This window comes from Ranitomeya imitator, chromosome 9 (genome assembly GCF_032444005.1).
Source record: "Ranitomeya imitator isolate aRanImi1 chromosome 9, aRanImi1.pri, whole genome shotgun sequence".
Classification (NCBI taxonomy): Eukaryota; Metazoa; Chordata; class Amphibia; order Anura; family Dendrobatidae; genus Ranitomeya; species Ranitomeya imitator.
This window is the reverse complement of record NC_091290.1, coordinates 51,492,687-51,503,488: the sequence shown is the minus strand read 5'-3', so window position 1 is coordinate 51,503,488 and position 10,802 is coordinate 51,492,687. Positions and strand designations below refer to the sequence as shown.

At 44.3% G+C, this 10,802-nt stretch overlaps 1 protein-coding gene across 2 annotated transcripts in view; it reads right to left on the bottom strand.

The window, feature by feature from the left end:
• Positions 1-2,826: 2,826 nt before the first annotated feature.
• TH (tyrosine hydroxylase) overlaps positions 2,827-10,802 on the bottom strand; it is a 77,885-nt gene continuing 69,909 nt past the window's right edge. For both annotated transcript variants that reach the window (XM_069740286.1, XM_069740285.1), the window contains exons 12-13: positions 6,874-7,007; positions 2,827-3,337 (exon numbers count right to left, since the gene is read on the bottom strand). In XM_069740286.1, the coding sequence (XP_069596387.1) occupies positions 3,178-3,337; positions 6,874-7,007 (294 nt within the window). In that variant the 3' untranslated portion in view covers positions 2,827-3,177. The remainder of the gene's footprint in view (positions 3,338-6,873; positions 7,008-10,802) is intronic.

Here is a 10,802-nt window from a genome sequence, read left to right as displayed (position 1 = left end):
TCTACAGTCTGCTGTCTGGCACTCACTGACTGACTTCGCTTTCCCTCCAGATACATATATATATATATCTACTATATAATTGTCTAAGGGTCACTTCCGTCTGTCTTTCTGTCACGGATATTCATTGGTCGCGGCCTCTGTCTGTCATGGAAATCCAAGTCGCTGATTGGTTGCGGCAAAACAGCCACGACCAATCAGCGACAGGCACAGTCCGGAAGAAAATGGCCGCTCCTTACTCCCCGCAGTCAGTGCCCGGCGCCCGCATACTCCCCTCCGGTCACCGCTCACACAGGGTTAATGCCGGCGGTAACGGACCGCGTTATGCCGCGGGTAACGTTACCACTGCTATTGACCCTGTGTGTCCCCAACTTTTTACTATTGATGCTGCCTATGCGGCATCAATAGTAAAAAATGTAATGTTAAAAATAATTAAAAAAAACAAAAAACCTGCTATACTCACCCTCCGTTGTCCACCGAGCCGCTCGCGCCGGCCGCCATCTTCCGTTCCCGGCGATGCATTGCGAAATTACCCAGAAGCGACGTCATGGCAGGTCCTTCTCGCATAGCATCCTTGACACCGGAACCTGCTGCTTGCACTGCCAAGAACAGGACGCAACGTCGGAGGGTGAGAATAACTTTTTTATTATTATTATTATTATTATTATTATTATTTGTAACATTATCAATTTTTACTATTGATGCTGCATATGCAGCATCAATAGTAAAAAGTTGGTCACACAGGGTTAATAGCTGCGTTAATGGCGTGCGTTACACCGCGGTCCATTAACGCTGGCATTAACCCTGTGTGAGGGCTGACTGGAGGGGAGTACGGAGCGGGCACTGACTGCGGGGAGGAAGGAGCGGCCATTTTGCTGGCGGACTGTGCCCATCGCTGATTGGTCGTGGCAATGGTCGTGGGTGTCTTGCCATGACCAATCAGTGACTTGGATTTCCATGACAGACAGAGGCCACGACCAATAAATATCCATGACAGACAGAAGGACAGACAGAAAGACAGAAATGACCCTTAGACAATTATATAGTAGATTAATCAGGTCAGTAATTGGTTAATTAATAAGACAGGTCTGCAATGGTAAAGTTGTTTGAAAAGTAAGAGGTCATTTTTATATACTTTCGATTGCAGAAGTCAATAAGAATATTGAAAAAATTCCATCACCTGCAGTTTTTTCACAAACACCTTTTCTTGCATCAAACTTTGACCCCTTTGCGTGACCTTTGGGGGATGATTTTGGAGTCTTTACGTTGATTAGAAATTAATGGATGCCGGGCTGTAATTGGGTGCTGTGGGCAGAGAAGATTTTCTTAACCCAGCTTCCAAAGAGTGTGGTGGTGTTCATAGCATCCAATCATAGCATAGGTTTAGTTTGACCCCAGGAGTATAAGAAAAGAAAGATGTACTGCGATTGGTTGTTATGGGCAGTAAAGACAGATTTTTCATTTCTCTCAGTTCATAACAGTGTGGTGGTGTCCACAGCAACCAATCAAAGCACAGCTTTCATTTTACCTCAGCAGTATAAGAACTGAAAGCAGCACTGTGACTGCTACCGATGGGGAGCGAAGGCAGATTTTCTTTTAGCCAGAGTCTATAAGAGCGTGGTGGGCTAGTTACCATGATACTGTTCATCCTTTAGTGGTTGTGATGGATTACACTTCTGTTTCTAACAACGTGATCAAAATGTCTAGAGGGGGTGTCATAATTCCCCCAACAACTTTTGCTACATTTGCAGTTGTTTTGTAGTGAAAAAACAATGAAGGGACATTATGGACTTCGTTGGAGAATTGTATTATGCATACTTTGGTGTAAAACTAGGTGATAAGGACAAGGCTTAGGCTCCAAATGTAGTGTAACAGTCTTATAGAAAATGCGAGCACTCACCATCCGCTAAAATCCACTTCTTTATTATGACATGTAGTCAAAAGGCAGAACGAATCAGGGAAAAAACGTGATTCCACAAGACGACGGCCGTTTCGCGCTGCCGCGCTTCCACGGGTCTTGACCTGCATTCACGCATCATGACGACATAGAAAGAGTGTGTGTAGGTGACAATAACCAGCTGTTGGTGCGGCTTATTGCTCTTTTTTTTTCCAAATGTAGTGTGTTCTGTTTCTGTGGAAGAACTACAACAGTTGTCTAAAGGAAAGAAAGAGAGCTTTCGTTTTGGTGCGCCATTGACAAGGGACTGCAAAATCACTTGATTCAGAGCATGAAGAGCAGGATTCTGAAGAAGACTTTCACACTAGTCCCAACGAGCCACAGATTTTTTCATTGCTCGAATAAAATAATACAGTCAGGGACTCGGACCTTCCTCAATATTCTGCAGAACTTTTAGGCTGTAGACTAAATGAAAAGAACCTACTCGCTCCTGGTACCTGTTTTTCATTGTACAGAAGCAGAGATAAGGAATTCTTTCCATACTTTTCTCAAGACGGTGCTCTAGTGTATTGAAGTGATGTTCCTGGGCTGAAAGAAAATGTAAGATTGAGTACTGTATAATGTGAGCTAGTGGAGACCCTTTATTGATTCATCCCCCCCCAAAAAGTCTGAAAGTTGTGCCTCTGTCAGAGATTAACTGCGGCATCTAAATGATTAAACAGCAGCGATCTGAGCTCAGCTCCTGTTGCTGCTGTTAGAGGCAGGTGTCGGCTATGTAACACAGAGAGCGGTCACCCAGAGTGCATCCTATATTGGGAAGAGCTTAAAGTCAGTAACAAGACACCTATGATATTTCTAAATGCCCTAAAATTTACTTACAGATGGCTTTATATCACATGATCAAAACAAAAAAGGAAAAAATATAAAATTTTGATTGTATATTATCATTTATTGCATCTTTCAAAACCATTTAGAAACACAATAATTATTTAAGAACAGAAACTGAGCAGCAAAAGAAAGCAGGCCGTCATGCACAACAGCGTTTCCAGACCATAAAGCATGATTTGCAGACATACGCCATTACATATCCAGTAATACCTTTATATTATGTGCTAATGTATTCAAAATGAAGATTGATTCATATTTGTACATAATAGTGAGCTGGCAGATTCCATACAAAAAGATGAGCCGACCACAGCGATGAAACTGAGATGGTGAAGACGGGAAGTCATGCAGTGCGCCCAGGAAGCCTCCATAGGGTAAGAGATGTTGACTGTTGCCTGCTAGGAGAGGATGTTGAGGGCAGTTGTCAGCGTCTGCAGTTCGTCTCTCAGCTCTTCCAGGGAGCTTTGAATTTGACTGGGTGAATCCAGAACCTCGATGCTCAAAGTGTAGGGGTTGTACTGCACCGCAAAAGGCCTCTTTATATGAGACACATAGGTCCTGTGGGATGGGAAATTGGATATAGGAACACATCATGGATATATCATGTAAACTAATAGGTTATATAAAGAGGACAGTAAAAAAAAAAGGTAAACTCGATTCTTTTTCTAATATTTATATCAATAAAGCTATAGTCACATGATGTTTCTGGCTTTTATTTAATGTATATGCCAGGACTAATGACCTCCATATACAGCAACATGCATATGGCAGGACTAAAGATCCCATACACAGCAACGCACGATTTTGCTAAGTGCTCCTGTATTCTCTATAAGAGAGCTGGTGCTAGATAAAAGGATCAGCCATTAGAAATCCAACAGACTAGAACCTTCTCTCTCTCTAAATCATCTCTCCAGGGAGAGTCGGGGGCTTATGCACCTATTGACTACCTCCTCTTGTACTTTTGCTTGGTGGCCCCATCTGAGCTATATATATGGTACATATTTGTCACAGGTTTATAGTAACATAGTAACATAGTAACATAGTTAGTAAGGCCGAAAAAAGACATTTGTCCATCCAGTTCAGCCTATATTCCATCATAATAAATCCCCAGATCTACGTCCTTCTACAGAACCTAATTGTATGATACAATATTGTTCTGCTCCAGGAAGACATCCAGGCCTCTCTTGAACCCCTCGACTGAGTTCGCCATCACCATCTCCTCAGGCAAGCAATTCCAGATTCTCACTGCCCTAACAGTAAAGAATCCTCTTCTATGTTGGTGGAAAAACCTTCTCTCCTCCAGACGCAAAGAATGCCCCCTTGTGCTCGTCACCTTCCTTGGTATAAACAGATCCTCAGCGAGATATTTGTATTGTCCCCTTATATACTTATACATGGTTATTAGATCGCCCCTCAGTCGTCTTTTTTCTAGACTAAATAATCTAGAGAGCGGCCAGAAGACCGTGTTGTGTGACATCACGTACTCCTGCACTGATTAGAAGCACTTCACAATCATGTAAAACTGTTCAATTGAGAGCTCCAGGAGCTTTCCTGCTTTGATGGTCTCAGCTGTTCAATGTTGGCCACTCCCCTCTGCTATATATGCTCACATCTGGCAATCAAGGATTGCCAGAGTTAGTTTCTTACTGCCTGGTTCTGGAGTTGGAGTTGTTGTTTTTTTTTTTGAGGAGGCGTTTGGAGAGCTGTTCTGAAGACTGTTGCTTGGTAATTTATCTATGTGCATATACTCATCCTCTCCTACTTGTTTTTTCCTTCCTTTACTTCCCGGTGTTCTAGTGTTCCGGTGTTTTCATTTATCTCTGTACATCCTCCTTTGTTAGTCTGGTTTGTGCATTCTTATACACTACAACTCCCCACTTCCCTGGATGGGGGAGGGGACAGATAAGGGCTCATTTAGGCTACCTTCACATTTCCGTCGGTATGGGCCCGTCGCAATGCGTCGGGCCGACGTATCGACGGACGTTGTGAAATTACTGCACGACGTGGGCAGCGGATGCAGTTTTTCAACGTATCCGCTGCCCATTCTGCAGTCCGGGGAGGAGGGGGCGGAGTTTTGGCCGCGCATGCACGGTCTAAAATGGCGGACGCGACACATAAAAAACATTACATTGAACGTTTTTTGTGCGTTGCGTCCGCCAAAACACGACGGATCCGTCGCACGATGGACGCGACGTGTGGCCATCCGTCGCGATCCGTCGCTAATGCAAGTCTATGGGCAAAAAACGCATCCTGCAAGCACATTTGCAGGATCCGTTTTTTGCCCAAACTGACGGATTGCAACAAAGGACAAAAGATGGAAGTGTGAAAGTAGCCTTAGGAGCTCAGTAAGGCACATGGCCCCAACATCTTCATCATGAGAAGTAATCCAGGGAGCAGGGATAGCTAAGACGCCCCTAGCTTTAGGGGAAGGAGCCACTAGCCCCAGCATATCCTGTAACAGAGCCATGACAATATTATGGTAATACACCAGATTAGGCCTTTAGAGATATTTTTGGTGCAATATTTGTTTTGCTGATATTTTCAATGAATGTCTAATGAAATCACATTTTTAGTGAGGTCTAAGGGGTATCATTTCTCTTTATGGAGAGTGGCATACCATCTCTGGCTTGTCAAGGTAAGGAGGCTTATTCGCCGTGCAATGCTCCTCTGGGAAATATAATATGCAAATTGCCTCTTCTGAGAAAAATATATTTCCCAGAGGAGCATTGCACGGCGAATAAGCCTCCTTACCTTGATAAGCCATCGTTGAAGTCTTTCACCTGATCGTTGGTCGCTGGAGAGAGCCGTCTGTGTGACAGCTCCCCAGCGACCACACAACGACTTACCAACGATCACGGCCAGGTCATATCGCTGGTCATGATCGTTGGTAAGTCGTTTAGTGCAACGGTACCTTTAGTCCTCTTTTTCTCAGAAGAGGCAATTTGCATTTTTAGTGAGTAAGTTGTCTTAGGGTTCTAGAGTCTGGAGGAGCCCATACACTTTAGACTATTGGCTGATCTTGCCGATATCAGTGGCTTTGGCCGACTTTACTCCAATGTGCATTAAACAGATACTTGTTAGGAATAGAGGCCAAAAGGTTCATTTTTTGACTTGTGTTGAGCTGATGTTACCCTATGCACTTTTTTAGTATGTTGGCCCATGAATATGTTAAACATGATGTGAACATAGCCAAAGATCTAAACCACTGGCGGAAACAGACAGAAAGGTCTCCTGTACAAGAACAGCATATGGACCCTTTGCAGTCTAATAGTTCATTATAATGCACAATTCCACATGTTTTGGAGGTGGTAGTGGCCCTTTTACCTCTTGTACCCTTATGCAGCTACACAGATTGCACCAATGATATGCCTGACCCTAAGCTAAACACTGTGACTCTCACCAGAAGGTAAGACAAGTCTTCACCGGTCTTGTTCGTAGAGATGAATGTAAGTATCAGAAATGGCCAAGTAAGTACATTCCGTTATTTCCTATATTCCCATTTATCTGTGTGCATATTCATCCTGTTAAATGAATTGTGATGACTATGGAACACATTTCACATTTATGGTTAACACTCTGTAGGATCTGCTACTAGTTGTATTCAAGTAGTCTCAAGTAGATAATGAAAGTGAACAAAATCACTCCAAAGGAAATGCAAAATTATGATATTGCTTTATGCAGTCAGGCATTATAATATGCGGTGGCCGACATTTCAGTCCTGTCCTGGACCTTGGTCATGGCCTCTCTGGAAATCTCAGGAGGATGAGTTGATGGCTTTGGAAAATACATAACTTTAAAGAGAGACTAAAGTGGACCAAGGAGACCAAGATGGAAGAATGAGCAAAAATCTACTTTTTGATCATGGCACATTTTAACAAACCTTTTCAAAAAATTATGACCTACAATATGGTATTGCAGCACAGCCTAATTCAAGTTTTAGGAAGTACGGACTAAGTTGCAATACTATTTAAGACTAGACAAAAAAAAGCAGAATAACACTGGACAACTCCTGTAAGCTAATAGCGGTACTGAAATACAGTATTTGCTTAATATGCGATGTACAATATTTATTTTTCGATTCTTCTTTGTCATACCTTAGTTTTTCCTTAGCATCTGTGAAACTTTCTGATACAAAATATACAGACTGGTAATTCTGGTCCTGATATGGCTGAATCGCTGCTTCCTCTGGGTCAAATGGTCGAATCTCTGGCTCATCAGACAAAGAGTGCTTAGAAAAAAAAAATCCATAAAAGCATTTATAAATAAATATATAAATTCAATTATCCTAACAAAATTGCGAGTATCTGATATACCTATATCATTTTTAAAATGTCTATGTATGTAGTGTCAGCATGACATTTTTAAGATTTCCACAGATCGTAAGTAATATTAGAAGATACTGCTATATGAAGTACGGTAATACTATGAGATTTATGGAGTATGTGATACGGAATTTAACATGATTTGTTCACAAGGAAAATAGATAATCGCCAGAGGTGTCTGGAAGTGTCTAACTGCCCTCTTCTTATTGGGTAGACACCACTTTGAGCATGCATGTGGTATCAAAAGGGATAGATGTCAGCCAGCAACCATCTAGGCATTTTTAGTTGACAACGTTTGAGTAGATTAGTTTAATTATGCTCTTATTAGTGTTTGACCACATATTGCAGGAAAAAATTGCAATAACCGGTAAAAAAAAAAAAAATGGGCAGGTTAACAAATCCAAGAGCCAAAGAGATGTAAGACCTCATTCAGACGTCCATTTTTCATGCACAACTACTATCTGTGTGTTTCACAGATATCACTCGTACCTGCAATATTCTATGGTTCTATTCACATGTCCGTGACTTTTGCGGAGACATGTCTGATTTTCATGCACATATCAGATCAAAATCGGCAACGGAAGTCTATGGGTCCGTGAAAAAAATTGAACTGCACTCCGATGACATCTGAGTGTGGTTCCATTTTCAGAAATGATAAGGTGGAAAAACATTTTTTTTTTTGTTTCCATGTACGAGAAAAACTGACGACACTTGGACCACACTCCAATCAAACTGGTCTGTCCATTTTTCTTGTACGTGAGAAAAACTGATACCTAAATGAGGCCTGAAGTTTAGACAATGGCTGATACATATTGAATGTCTGTGGGGCAACTTAGTGTCCCAGACCTCAGCTTATTATATGGAAATAAACACCATGTGCACAGCTATAATATGGTGCTGAGACTAGGTACCCAAACCATCAAATCAAATATGAAAAAGTCTCGCACTCAACTAAAGCATCAATTTGTAGATTTATTAGTAGCACCAGAAACATTTCAGTCCATAAAGACTTTCATCAGTCACGTGCTGTGCTTATTTATATATGGCAACAATTTCTCACTGGAGAGTGGATAACAAGTTATGCGGAAAGAAGCCGCTGCATAATATGGCTGAGATAATAGAAAAGATTTTTGGAAACACTTGAATGGTATGCTGTGGGGGTGGGGAGGTAACCACAGGTGTGCTCTTTGCAAACAGGGGCTGTAGAAAGCCGATGGGAAGTGAGGGAATAGTCCTCCAAACTCGGTATGAGTCGCACCAGGCATCGTCTGACACAAAACTTCTTTTGGCCGGGGGTAACCTATGATATTCGTTAGTACTGCCAGACCTGTGACAGTTGCCAGCGCATTGGCAAGAGGAAAGATCGATGCAAGGACCAAATTACGCCCCCTCCCCATTGTAGAGGAACCATTTAGCTGAGTAGCGGTCGATCTGATAGGGCCGTTAGCCAAACCCAGTCCATCAGGGAAAAAGTATATATTGACACTGGTAGATTATGCCACATGGTATCCAGAGGTGGTTGCATTACCTAACATACTGGCAGAGACGGTGGCGGCCACCCTGCTCCAGGTTTTCTCACGGGTTGGATTTCCCTGAGAGATTATCTCAGACCAGGGTACCCAGTTTACAGCAGATGTGACCAACCAACTGTTGAAGCTTTGTGGTGCAAAGTTCATTAGAAGCATCTCGTACCACCTGCAAACCAATGGGTTGTGTGAACGCTTTAATGGGATGTTAAAACAACTCATTGGGACTTTTACCAGGACCTACAGGGACTGGGAGAAATTCTTGCCACACTTCCTGTTTGCCTATCGGGAGGTGCCCCAAGAATCCACAGGGTTCTCCCCGTTCTAGCTGGTATATGGGAGACGGGTAAGGGGACCCCTAGACTTAGTGCTAGAACAATGGGAAGGGGAGGGCCTCATAGAAGGGGTACCTATTGTACCCTGTGTGCTGGAATTCCGGGACCGCCTACAGGAGCTGACCCAGGCTGTACGTGAGAACATGCAGGTGACCTAGCGGCGCCAGCGTGTATGGCACGATCGGAGGGCCAGAGAGCGCACCTTGGAAATAGGACAGAAGGTCCTGGTGTTAGAGCCCACTCGGAAGAACAAGTTCCAAGCTGCATGGCAGGGGCCCTACCAGGTAGTGGGGAAAATAGCCGACACAACCTATAATGTTGCCGATTGTGATGACCCCAGGGTTATCCGCATGTTCTACGTGAATATGCTGAAGCCCTCCCGGGAGCGCCCTGAAGAGGTAGTGGCCATCTGTGCACCTGAAGCAGAGGATTTAGCCAGACTTCCCTTGCCGGATGTCTTAGGGGAAAGGACTCAGTCTAAAACATGGGACCAGGTACACTTGGGTGAAGACCTAGGCCCCCAGGAGAGACAGCAGGCGAAGGAGTTGTTGAGGCAGCTACAATGGATGTTTTCGGGGAGAACAGGATACAATCGCCTGGCACAACACAAGGTTGAAACCCAGGATCAGACCCCCCTGTGACAAAACCCCTTCCGCGTCCCTGAGTCTGTATGAGAGGGGATGCGACAAGAGATACAAGAGATGTTGCGTTTAGGGGTCATTGAAGAGTCAGATAGTCCCTGGGCATCCCCCGTAGTGTTAGTGCCCAAGAAGGATGGGACTACACGGTTTTGTGTAGACTATCGTAAGCTCAATGAGAAAACAGTGACGGATGCATATTCCATGCCGCATGTGGATGAGTTGTTAGACTGGCTGGCGGGGGCAAAGTATTTGACCACCATCGATCTATGCAAAGGCTACTGGCAGATTCCCCTTAGTCCTGACGCTATTCCCAAGTCGGCATTTGTCACCCCGTTCAGCTTTTTCCAGTTTCGAGTTATGCCATTCGGGATGAAGAATGCCCCGGCGACCTTCGAGAGGCTGGCTGACCGGCTTCTGGATGGTCTCCAGGACTATGCTTGTGCCTACCTGGACGACATCGCCATCTACAGTGCGACATTGGAAGAGCATCTAAATCACCTAGAGAGAGTATTGAACAGGATCCACAAAGCCGGAATCACCCTGAACCCAAACAAGTGTCACGTGGGCAAAGCAGAAGTTCAGTATTTAGGGCATTGGGTGGGAAGTGGGAAACAGCGACAAGAACCAGCCAAGATTGAGGCCATAGCCAAATGGCCCACCCCACGCACTAAAACCCAGGTCATGCCATTTCTAGGGACAGCGGGGTATTACAGGAAATTCGTTCCCAATTACAGCAGTGTAGCCAAGCCCCTCACTGATCTGACCCGTAAGAACCAATCCCGCCAGGTAACCTGGACCTCAGAGTGTGAGGAAGCCTTCCGCCAACTAAAGGACGCCCTCACCAATACCCCTGTATTGGCCGCACCCTATCCAACTAAACGTTTCCTTGTTCACACAGACGCTTCTATGTTTGGATTGGGGGCAGTACTGAGCCAAGTTGGGCCGGACGGCCAAGAACACCCGGTAGCTTGCCTGAGGCAGAAACTACTGCCCCATGAAGTAAGCTATGCGGCCATCGAGAAGGAGTGCCTGGCGGTAGTATGGGCACTCAAAAAGTTGCAACCATATTTCTATGGACGACAGTTTTCCCTCCTAACGGACCATAATCCCCTAGTCTGGCTTAATTGGGTCTCTGGAGACAACGCCAGATTGCTGCGGTGGAGTTTAGCCCTACAACCTCTGGACTTCACCATCCACTA